This window comes from Arvicanthis niloticus, chromosome 18 (assembly GCF_011762505.2).
Source record: "Arvicanthis niloticus isolate mArvNil1 chromosome 18, mArvNil1.pat.X, whole genome shotgun sequence".
NCBI lineage: Eukaryota > Metazoa > Chordata > Mammalia > Rodentia > Muridae > Arvicanthis > Arvicanthis niloticus.
The window spans coordinates 54,133,672-54,145,795 of record NC_047675.1 but is presented as its reverse complement, the minus strand read 5'-3'; the positions used below and the strand labels follow the sequence as shown (position 1 = coordinate 54,145,795).

The 12,124-nt window shown below is 42.3% G+C and overlaps 1 protein-coding gene across 3 annotated transcripts in view; it reads right to left on the bottom strand.

Moving 5' to 3' along the window:
* The window catches only part of Nrp1 (neuropilin 1), a 151,645-nt gene that overhangs the window by 69,115 nt on the left and 70,406 nt on the right, over positions 1 to 12,124 (bottom strand). For all 3 annotated transcript variants that reach the window (XM_034522281.2, XM_034522280.2, XM_076916069.1), the window contains 2 exons: positions 6,982 to 7,137; positions 4,809 to 4,975 (listed from right to left, as the gene is read on the bottom strand). In XM_034522281.2, coding sequence (XP_034378172.1) covers positions 4,809 to 4,975; positions 6,982 to 7,137 — 323 coding nt within the window. The remainder of the gene's footprint in view (positions 1 to 4,808; positions 4,976 to 6,981; positions 7,138 to 12,124) is intronic.

The window sequence follows — 12,124 nt, the reverse complement described above, 5'->3', positions numbered from 1 at the left end:
CCTACCTAAAAGATGATTAAAACGTATATTAATGTTGATTGCCGGATGAAACCTTCATTTCATTTGGTCCTTGAAAGAAGTCTAACTGGCTTTGTCTTCTCTTAAAGACAATTCAATGCTTGTGTGGATATGATGTGTGTGTGTGTGTGTGTGTGTGTGTGTGTGTGTGTGTGTGTGTGTAGAGGTCAGAGATGAAGCATAGGTCTGTCTATTTTTTTTTTTTTTTTTTTTTTTTTTTGACAGGAACTCTCCTTTGCCTTGAGTTCTCCAAATGGGCTGCTAGACTGGGTCCTCCTATTTCCTCCTCACCAGTGCTGGGATTAGTTCACTTCCATTATAGAAAGCTTTTTTACATAGCTTCAGGGTGGAACTCAGGACTTTATGCTTGCACAGCTATCTGCCCAGTCCCTGTCTCATGATTCAAGTTTCCTCAGACTCCAATACCAGCAAGTTATAACTAACTACTATCTGCCTAGAGGCTTGTTCAGGTGTGAATTATCCATACCAGGGCTAACTTACCAAACAAACAGAATGTGGCTATGAAGCCAACTGCTTCTCTGCTCCTTTGGAGTACTCAGAGCTATAAATAAGCTGTTACAAAATTTCTTTTTCCACAAAAGACAATGCCCTCCCATTTGGAGAAGAATGAAGTTTCAGCCTGAGTTGGTGTATCAATTCTATTTCTGCAGTCACTGGGGGTGGTGGTGGTAATGGATTATTCCCTGGTGCCATTTTTATTTATCTGGGATCAGCAGAGTTCATATCCCACCCAGCCTTGTGTCTCTTGCTGTAGCGTTTATTTTTTTTTTAATCTCCTGGCATTTTAATCAGGCAAAGTCACAGTTGTTTTGAGGAAAATGCTCCCAAGAGCTTTAATTAAAGTTGGAAGGATAAATCTGTTTACAGTGTGGTGAACACCATCATTAATAAAACATTGGAATAATTAACAAATTAAATTCTGATTTGAGTGTAAATGGCTACAGTTAGGATCTACGAGACCGTGTTTCTTGAACAAATACAACATGATATGTACTTTGTGTGGAAGAAAAGAAAAACACAGCCTGTGTTTCTCTGAGATTCTTAGTGCTATGGCTGGTGGCACTTCAGTGACTAAAGGCCATGTCACTGTTTTGTAGGGAAAGAACTTCATTTCCATGTGTCTAAGGTTAGGCTCTAATGATATATACAAAAATAAAGATTTTGTTTGCATCATGGATACAATGAAAGAGAAAGACTATGGTTAATAAGATAAGCACCTTAGAATACAGATCACAGAATGGAGTATTCTTGGGGAAAAGTGAGCAAATCTTATAGTATGCTCAACTGTGTTCACTGACAAGAGGTTTTTGTAAAGTGGCCTTGAGCAGGGTGTAGCCAATGGAGAACCTTCCAGTCGGGACTTCCCTTCATGTTCCGGATTACCAGGCAGCTCCTTGTCTTGTTTTGAAGCTTCCTGCAGACAACGGATCTCACAGGAAGTGCCAGTGTGGACGATCATATCCATGGCTAACAATGTATTGTTGTGTTTTTTTTTAAAGTTACTTGGTAATTTCCTAGAGAAAACAATGGGAACTGAAGGCTGTTCCTGTCTTTAAGGAAAGCCAGTTTCCAATGTTGCTTTATTAACTTAACACATGCAAGTATTTGTTCTTGTTGTTGCTACAGCAACGTGTTTTGTGGGGGCATATTTCATGCAAAATGGGATAAAGCTGAAAATCAAGACAAATGTCATCTGCATAATCATGTGCATAAAAATAGAAGTGTACGTGTGCACTGCCGTACGTGCAATGCTGCGTGATTAGCAGGGCCTGCCTCGGCCCTTCATCTGAATTACGCTGTACTTGTTGGTTAATTTATAAAACATCGATCTGATGAAAACAACCAGCCAACCACTTCCAAGAAGCTTCAGAAAAGCTGGAAACACATGAAATTATTCATAATTAGGTGATGGGTGGATGATAACTGCTCCTGCTGTGAACACAGATGTAACTGTGTAAAGGAGCTCTGAGGGCTGAGGGAAAAGGAGGGCCATTTTACCTCAATGTGAATGAGAGGCTCAGCTTTCATGATAGTCACCTTTCATAGCCACTGAGGGCAAAGTCCCTACACATAGCCAACAGAAGCATCTTCATCAAGAGAGGAGAGGGGGATAGAGTCCAGTGCTCATGAAAGTGACCTGGGTGTGTGAAGCAGAATGAATGACAAAGTCACCAACCACACTTGGTGATGTTAAGAAGCAGGTGGCTCGGGAAGCCCAGCATACTTTGCTTCCAAGTTCAGGGTTCTACCTGTGGCCTCAACTACTTGCTGATTTTCCTCAGCCTCAGTGTCTCTGCTTTTAAAATGAAGGAGTTTCAGTTCTTTCCAGGATTAGGGGATTGGATCAAATCTGTTCCCTATTGGAACTGGGGACGTAGCTAATTGAAAGGGTATTTGCCTAGCATTAAGGAAGCCTTGAGTTTCATCTCCAGTACCACATAAATCCAGGTGTTTTTATCCATTCAGCACAGGAGGGGGAGGCAAGAGGTTTGGAAGTTCAAGGTCATCCTCAGGTATATAGGGAGTTGAAAGGCATCTTGGTCTATGTGAGAGTCTACCTCAAAAAGAAGTGTCCAAAAGCTATTAAGTGGTCAGGACACCACAGAGGCAAACAACAACGGGAAGGGGCTTATGAGAAATGCCACTCTCATTAGTACATTCACTGAATGTAGTATATTCACTGAATACAGTTTGCCCCTTTCCCTATGCAGAGGTAGGCTAAGTGTGGCTGGGTGATGAAGCACTGGTAATGGGACATGAACTGCTTGCACAGGACTTTCAACAGCTTGGGTAATTGTCCCAAGTGTCCTTTCTCTTCTGCCTTTCAGATAAGAGCTACCCCTTGTTCAGCCTGGTACATAAAGGTCTGACCCCCTCCCTCCAGCCAGTCCAGTGGTATAGGAATGTAAATAGAAATAATCCTGGGGAGTGGTTATTGACATGCTTCTGACCACACTATCCCATGAGAGAAAGGTTTGGATAGCATTCTTCTGCAGCTTTCTCAGATAACACCTAATAAAAATGGCATAAGATTCATGCCATTGACAAGTGCTTTGGGAATGCCCATTTTGTCTCTGTATTTCTGCCAATGAAGAACTGGTTCATGCAGAAGAATTGCAACTATGGCAGTTTCAGAACCCCTGCAGGACCATGGGGTCCCCATTATTGAGTAAAGTCTATGTTACCCAGAATAGAAGTGCATTACCAAGCAGACATGCTGAGCACTGCAAAAATGCAAGCTTCCCCCCAGAGCTGTGTCTGTCACTCACAAGGAGCTGCTTTGGGTTTGGAGACATGGAAAGACAAGCTACCATGAGCAATTAACTTCACCTCTGACTTCATCTAGAGCAGGCTTCAGCAATCCTGAGTGAGACCTCATCTTTTCCCAGCATTTCCACATGGCTCAGTGTTATCATTCAGAGGTTAGCATGAGTTCACTCTCCTATAATGTGCTCTTTCACTTTAAGTGTATGTTAAACTAATATTGACCTTTGCAAAGTAAAACAGAATTCCATATTTGTGCTCAAATGACTGAAACTTCAATAGACATGAAGAGAGAGGATAAACCATCTCAGCTTTCTTCTCGCATAGAGATTCTCTCTGGGAGTTAGTCACTTTTATATATCAGGCAATAAATGAAAGACAGGCTCTGCCTACTCTTCAGCCAATTGACTGGCATCTAAGCAGTGCACATGCTTCCTTAAACAATGGTGCTGACTCCATGAAACCAAGCACAGGGCCTTGGGTAGTGGTGTGATAGTTACACATGATTGCCAGTGTGATGGGATTTAGAATCACAAAGGAAACAAATCTTTGGGCATGTCTTTGAGGGATTTTCTAGATTAGGTTAATTGAGGTAAGAAGACATACTCTAAAAGTGGACAGCATGGTGTGAGGTCCTGAACTGCATAAGAAAGAGGAAGTGAGCTGAGTACCAGCATTCATCTTTCTGCTTCCTGATACAATGTGACTAGCTGCCTCTGGCTCGGGCTGTCACATCTTCTCTTTCATGATGCATCACCTGAAAGAATGAGCCAAAGTAAACCCTTTCTCCCTTAAGTTGCTTTTATAGGGTATTTTGTTGCAACAAGAAGTCAAATAAACTGTACAGGTGGAGACATCCAGTTGCGCAAGGGTAGGTATTCAGAATGGTACCAGGATGACTCCTGGAAAATGGTGAGAGTAGAAGACCTGAGAGATGAGGATCGGTGGCTGTATGTGGCTGCAGTAAGGAAGGACCTAGGAGCCTAGTAAAAGCAGTAGCTACAGAATCATTCATGAAGATGCACATATGTGGATTCCATACTTGTCCATAAATACAAGTTAGCAGATGCCCTCAATTAGCTACACAGAATCATGTGTATTTTACATGTTCTACTCCAAACAAACAAACAAACAAACTCCAATACTTGTAGACAAAGATCTCAAACACACACTACAGAGAGAATTTCTGCATTTCATCAGTGAAATAGAAAGGTGTCAACCTAGGACCTGAATGTGTAGTTGGTAGGGGAAGTAGGGTATCTATTTAAACTCTGGAAAGAACAGTAAACAGGACTTGAGAAAAAAAAAAAAGGATGTTTTCTAGGGGCCACCTGAGCCAGCTCTGCTCCTCTGTACATGAAAGTGATCATTTTGCATAGGCTGAATTCTGTTGAGGGTTCTTTCACTTACTCACACATGGGTATCTGACATAGCACCCATTTCTATTTGACAGCCTTTCCAGGTCCTTCACATGTCTCAACTGTGCCCAGCTTTGTGACACCTACCTGAATCCACTCCTTATAGGAGTCTTCTCCTGGAGTCCACCCATTTTCAGGGTAGTTCAGGCGGGAGCGCTCTACAGACCAGTTGGTGCCATACTGTGAAGATGCAGTGATCTGGTCAGAATGGATCTCTCCAGATTCCATTCCCATAGCCTCCATACACTTGAAATCTGCAGATAAAATATGAAAGGCTAAAGACAAATCTTAAATTTAATTTAATCACTCATGGCCTGGGGAGATGGTTAAGGAAGTGTTAGGATCGGCATCTGCTCCTCTTAGCACTCAAGTAAAAGGCAACTGGACCTGTGGTCTCAGCACTGGGAGCCAGATCCCTGGGACTCGCTAACCAGTCTAACCAGTCCATAAACTCTAGATTCACTGAGAGATTCAAAACAGAAGGTGGACAGTGATTAAGAAAAACACACAGCTTTATGTACACCTGAGGCTTACACACACACACACACACACACACAGAGAGAAAGAGAGAGAGAGAGAGAGAGAGAGAGAGAGAGAGAGAGAGAGAGAGAGAGAACTTGCAGAGTTCATTAACTAAGTCTGACAAAATATGCGACGTGGGATTACTGGAACATGGCATCTGTAATTATGTTTTCCTGAATGGGGATATTTAAAAACAAGATTATGAATGTCAGCACAGTTATTATTAACTTTCCCATGTGGGCTAAGGTTGACAAAAATGTTATTTGAAGTGGAGGGATGTGGTATGGTTGACAGAGTGCTTTTGCAGCGTGGTCTCCCACATAGGTCTCATGCCAGCACTTTGTAATCTGATGACTTGGGGCATACTACCTGTATCCCTGCACACTGGGGGTGGAAGACCAGGAGTCTGTGGGGGTGACCCTAGCTGAGATTCCTAGTAGCAGGGGATATGGAGACTGACATAGCCACCTCCTGTAGTCAGATAGGACTTTCAGTATATGGAGGGGAACATCAACTCACCCACAGAACCCTCAATCCAAAATTTGTCCTGCCTACAAGATGCACAGGGATAAAGATGGAGCAGAGATTGAGAGAAAGGCCAACCAATGACTGGATCAACTTGAGACCCATCCCATGGGAGACAGCCAACCCCTGACACTGTAAATGATACTCTGCTATGCTTGCAAACAGGAACCTAGCATAACTGTCTTCTCAGAGGCTTCCATCCAGCAGCAGATGAAAACATGCAGAGAACCACAGTTAAATATTAGGCAGAGTTCTGAGAGTCTTGTGGAAAAGTTGGGGATACGATTGCGGGAGCCAGAGGACCAGAAGAGGACCTACAGAGTCAACTAACTTGGGACCATGAGGGTTCACAGAGCATGAACCACCAACCAAAGAGCATACAGGGGCTGGACCTATGCCCCTTACACATTGGTAGCAGATATGCAGCTTAGTCTTCATGTGGGTACCATAACAATTGGGCAGAAAGGCTATCTTTGACTCTGCCTGCCTTTGGCTCCCCTTCTACTAGCTGGACTACCTGGTCGGGCCTCAGTGGGAGAGGATGCCATAGTCATGGTGTGACTTGGTGTCCCAAGGAAGGCTAGTACCCAAGGGGGTGTTTCCATTTCTATGAGAAGAAGGAGAGGGGGTAATGGGAAAGGGATTTGTGAGGGTGGAACTTGGAGGAGGGTGGGGGCTGTGATTGGGTTGTAGAATGAATAAATTAATAAAAAGAAACATAAAAGAATAATGTCAAAAAATGTAAAAATAAAAATCCTGCTTTTATACATCCTACTTTTACTTTATAAGAAAATGGTAGTGAGTTCCCTGGGGTTTCCCATAGTCAACTACCGTTGTGTGTGACTGCTCTGTGTACTAGTTACCACTGACTGGTTCTGCCAGAAACCACCCTGTGGCTCCTGACACCTGTGCCTTTGAGGTGCCAGGGAGGCCTCCAGGTCACCCCTCATTGTTTCCATGCAGTGTGCAGTCATTTTCCACTTCCCTAACTGCAGAGACTCACACATAATTTTATGGAGGAAATACAGCAAACAATTTTTTTCCCAATTGACACTCACACACATTTTTTTTTTCTTTTTTCAGAAAGAGAAAAATCAAACACTGGGCACCACAGTTCACAGAACATTTCTTTAGTGTTTTGTGTGGCCTCAGGTGTGAGAGAAATAATGGGCAGTGTTTACTACAGGGCTTTGTGAGACGAACAAATACTGACCTTCTGAGATGCTGCTTTGCAGCACACTGTAGTTGGCTGAGAAACCTTCTTTTGCTATTGCACTGTCAGTGTAAAAGACCATGGATAGAATGCCTGAAGAGGAGCGGATCCGGCCAGGAGTTTTCTGCCCACAGTAACGCCCAATGTGAGGGCCAACTGGAAAAGTAGAAGTACAGAGAATGTCAGATTTCCTCTACAGCAGATGCAAAAATAAACCACTCAGAAGGACAAGCCACGGCAGATCACAAGGATTCCTGTCACCTAACTTGGGTGTTGCCTGGTTAACTGGTGAATAGTGCATGTATTGGATGAATCTGTGCAGAGGATTTGAGAAGATGCTCAGAGGGGCATTTGAAGGACAATCATATTTCCCAGCCAGCACTGCAATGGAACAGGCTGGGGAGATGGTTCAGAGCCACAAAGACCAGGGTTTAAATCCCCAGCATCAACATACAAAGTGTGCATGGCAGCTCAGTGGTAATCCCAGAGTACAGTAGGTAGAGGCAGAGATCCCAAAAAACAAGTTGGTGAGTGAACTCTGTATTCCATGACAGTCTCTCCCTCAGAAGATAAAGTGAAGAACAATAGAGAAAGACACCCAAATGGCAGGTTCTGGCCTCCACATGACCTATTCACACATGTGCACTCACATCACATACATGAGAACATATATTATACTCATACACCACATACACACACACGTGTGTGTGTTTGTGTGTGTGTGTGTGTATACACATACAACCAAAATGAAACAAAAGCAAAATGACTCCTAAGGAATTAAAACTGAGGTTGTCCTCGGGCCTTCACACAAGTAGGCTAACATGTACACACACAGAGCCTGCTTCAGTTGAAAAGAATGCAATTCAAGCCATCTTGTGGCACTTTGGTATTCACCTTCAGTTTAAGTTGTTAAGCTCAGCAGGAAAGATTCCAGTTAGGCAAGGTCCAGGTATCTCACTTCTCCTTTACACAGAGGAGAGCCTGGAGACAATGTCCCAAGAATCATTCAGGGGCACACAACCCCAATTTCCTTCTTCACTCCACTATGTAGCCCTGCATTCTAAACCACTCAGATTATACATTTACACAAAACACTCTTCAGGGTTGTGACCAACAACTGATAGAAAATTCTAACCATTCAAGACTTAAAAACTGTAAACACAATGTTTTGTATATGATAATAAGTTACAATCAAAATGAATGGAAAATGTATATTTTTGATTTTTGACTGTTTTTAACTCTTCCAAATCCAAGAATGGGAATTGTACTACACTTCCCATTAATGCCCAAGAAATGGCCCACAGTAACTATTTGTACCCAGCAGGAGATATGTTTGCCTTAGGCCATGAATGGCCCCAACACTGACTAATTTGTGCTAAAGTCAAATTCTGATTTGGCTTGGTATAGCTGTGCCTCTGCTGAAATGTTTTAGCCTAACCTTGGCAATGAATCACTTAGTGCAGAAGCTCCTAGCAGCTGAGGGACCTCTCCACTGATCTGTTCAGATCAACAAAACAAAAAAAGTAGTCATTTTCTCTCTAGTAGTTTTTTTTTTTTTTAACTCACATATGGTAAAAAAAACATACCAGATGGCTTGAATTTTGAAGGGCAGTCTGGTGTAGACCATTTTCCCTTCTCAGAAAACCATTGTTCTATACACTTGAGCTACTAATCACTGCTCCACTTAAGGATCCCAGGAGGTAGACGTTTCCCTGTTCCCTAGGGTGGAGAGACAGCTCTTCAAAAGGGATATGGGTCTTCAAGGACCATGAATGTAACCTGTGCAGAAGGCAGCTGATGAGGGTAAGATGAGTCAAGTATCATTGCAAAAGTGAACCCCACAAGAGCTGGTCTTCCCGAAGCCCCAAGAACCATGGACTTTCTGGTGGAAAGACAATCTGAAAACTTTGTATTTTATAGTATGTAGACCCTTGGCTGACAGGTTTTCAGTTTGGCCAGTTCTCTTAAACAAAACAAAAACTAACTGAGGTGCTGCACATATTTCAGTTTATTTTTGTTGTTTTTGAGAAAAGACTTAATGTATGTCCTAGGATGTCCTCAAACTCACCATGTAGCTGACAATGACCTTGACCTTGTGACCTTCTGTTTTCACCATTAGAATCACAGGTGTGTCCCACTATGCCTGGTAATATGCAGTGGGGGGTTGAACCCAGGGCTTCATTAGATAAAGCAAACAAATCTACCAACTGAGCTCAATGCCCAGCTTTGACGAAATATTCTTTTTAGATACATGAACCAAGAGCTTTGTGAATGCTAAGTAAGCATTCTACCCATGAATCCTCAGCCCTAAGCCCTCTCTATGCATTACTTTGAATATGTAATCACTTGATATGTTCAAAGTCATCAACCTGACTGAATTCAAAGGCTGTTCTTTCTGCCATCACCTCTCATTCTAGAAACTTGGTGTGTAGTGTGGTTTACCACAAGGAAAACACAAGGGTATCCCAGGAGGGAGAGTGGTAATGATCCTTTAAAGAGCACCACACTGGTCAATAGCTTTGAATGTTGCAAAGAGAATTTTGTCACATTTGCCTCAGAAAATGGAACTCTCACGGTTTCACTTCTTTTCAGCTTAATCTTGGCCTGGATTTCTTCTGCAAGTGCTAGCTCTTTGCCAGGCTTTCTTCATCCTGGATGTGAGGCCCTGCCACTAATTCAACGATTCTTTTCTTGGCCAAGGAGCTCCAGGTTGTCCATAATGTATGCACAAAAACATCTTGCTGAAGCCAAGAACTCAGTTCTTCCCTTGCCTGGGTAAGAATCCCATTTTGGTCTGCAGTTATAAATGGGAGGCTTAGTGTCCATTCATCCTCTCTTCATGGTTCCCACTCATTTAAATTTCATTAGTGTGGTTTCATAATCTTTTTCTTTAGTCTGTGGGCAAACTTTTACAGTCCTAATCCTTGGGGTTGTTCCTTGATCACCACAGCCCCTGACCTTCCCGATCAACACTGGCAAGGGAAGCACTGACGGCCACCCTCCCCCTTTGCTATCACCCCATTCCTTTGGGGAGGGTGGCAGGGAGAAGTCTCTTTGAGAGAGAAAACAGAAGAGAACTTGTCTAATGCAGACTCATAATTTAGAGACTCTCCATGACTCACTGGTTTATAATGTTGGAGGCATGCTGGGTAAATCTGCCTTCTGTCTTTTAGAACATTGCCCCCAGACAGATCCCTGTATGTCTCCTTAGGAGCCCTCAAGATACAAGAGTTTAAGGCTTTGGCGACAATAATACAAAGAGGTATTGAATTTTCGTGAGCAACAGGGGGACCTCAGCTTCGCAAGCTAATGCAATATTGATCTGAGCCAGGAGGACAAGGCCTTCTCATGCGCAATATATGTGCTCATTTGTGTTTTATTTGAACAGGGCTACTATTTTCTTCTTTTTGTAATTGTAAACCCAAAGGCCAAAGAGATCACCAAACCCAGAAGTATAATGCAAAAATAAATTACTGAGGACTTTAGTAAGGGGGATATACAAGCTCTGAAAAGCAGGACCCTAGTTCTATCAGGTTGGATGTGAAGGTGAAAGAATGTCTGTATTGCTTAGATGACAGCACCCTACTCCATTATTCCTTCCAATAATCATAGCCCTACCTCATGCTGAAAATAATGTGGTCTTCTGTCTTCTTATATGAAAAGACGAGCAACAAAAAAAAACCCCACAAAATGTCTTTGTTTTTTGTTTTTGTTTATTTGTTTCATTTTTGAGACGGCCTGGTACTTGTGTTGCCTAGGTTAACCTTGAACTCACCTCACTTAAGCCCTCCAGGTTCTGGGATTATATACATAACATTATGTCCATCTAAAGAGGTACTTATAAAGTGAGAAAACTGTAATACACCAGAAAGGAATCATTTCATAGGTACTAGACAGGCCACTTAACTTTTCATAATTTAATAAGCATATCGGTAGAAAATCTCTAGAGCTTACACATTTATTTCTATCATAGGGGTCTTACTAGGCTACTTTAAATGTAAAAGTAAATAAAAAAACAGCAGAACTCATCTAGCTCTTAAGAAACTCATTCTTGACTCTCCTATCACTTTTGCAATGTCAGTGACAACTAAGTTATGGTCTTTCTTCCCAGCTCAAACAGAGGACTGGAACACCAGTGGTGTGAGCTCATCATTTTCTGGTCCCATTGTCCAGTCCGCACAAACATGTAGTATCCTTTGCAGAGGCAGGCTTGGCTCTCTGTATCAATTCCTTCAGAACTCGTGGATTCATACCAAGCTTAGAGAGAATGAGAGACGGAGACGTACATTCACAACCTACATGCCTTGAATTCAGAGTTTTAGAGTAGACTACTCTTCTTCAAAGTCAATTTGAGTCAATGGATAGCTTTCAATTAGTCATGTCACTTGATGTTTATGATAAGATGGAACATAAGGTCATGGGATGGCTAAAAGCCTTGTACACCTTTTGGATATTGTTTCTGGTAAAGATATCAGAGACTAATGATCTATTGGGAGTTATGAGTGTTGAACTTCAGTGATAAATATGTTTGTAGTGTCACTAACAAGAAATCCAGGAGGGTCAGTTCCCATTTTCCCTAGAAGAGAGCAAGCTAGAACTGTGTTGGTGTTGACTGGATGAAGCCAGTTAACTCTGAACAAACATACAAAGTTTTTGTACAGCGAATGTAGTTCAGTTGATTTAGTGCTCGTTTAGTGTTCATGAAGCCCTGGGTTCAATCCCCAGCATGGCATAAACCAGGTATGGCAATGCATGCCTGGAATTCCAGTACTGGGAAGAGGGGAGTTCAAAGACATTCTTAGCTACATAGTAAGTTTGACACTAGCCTGTACTACATGAGACCCTGTCTCCAAAACAAACAAAATAATGACTTCTGCATACCCCAAATCTAGTGTTCTCTGGAAATGAGTCAACTCTGGCTCAGTTCAAACCATGGGTGCATAAGGTTGGCAACTCATATTATTCTTAGTTTCAACACAGTGATTTTTGTAGAACCAGAAAATCACCACTTTAAGAAACCCTTGACACTAATAACAATGTGCCTCTTTCTAAAAGTATTCTAAATGAGTTGGTTGATGGGACCTCCTCATCAGATGTCTTTTTAATTGAAAGTTCTAGAAAGGAAGGCTGCAAATTTGGGTTG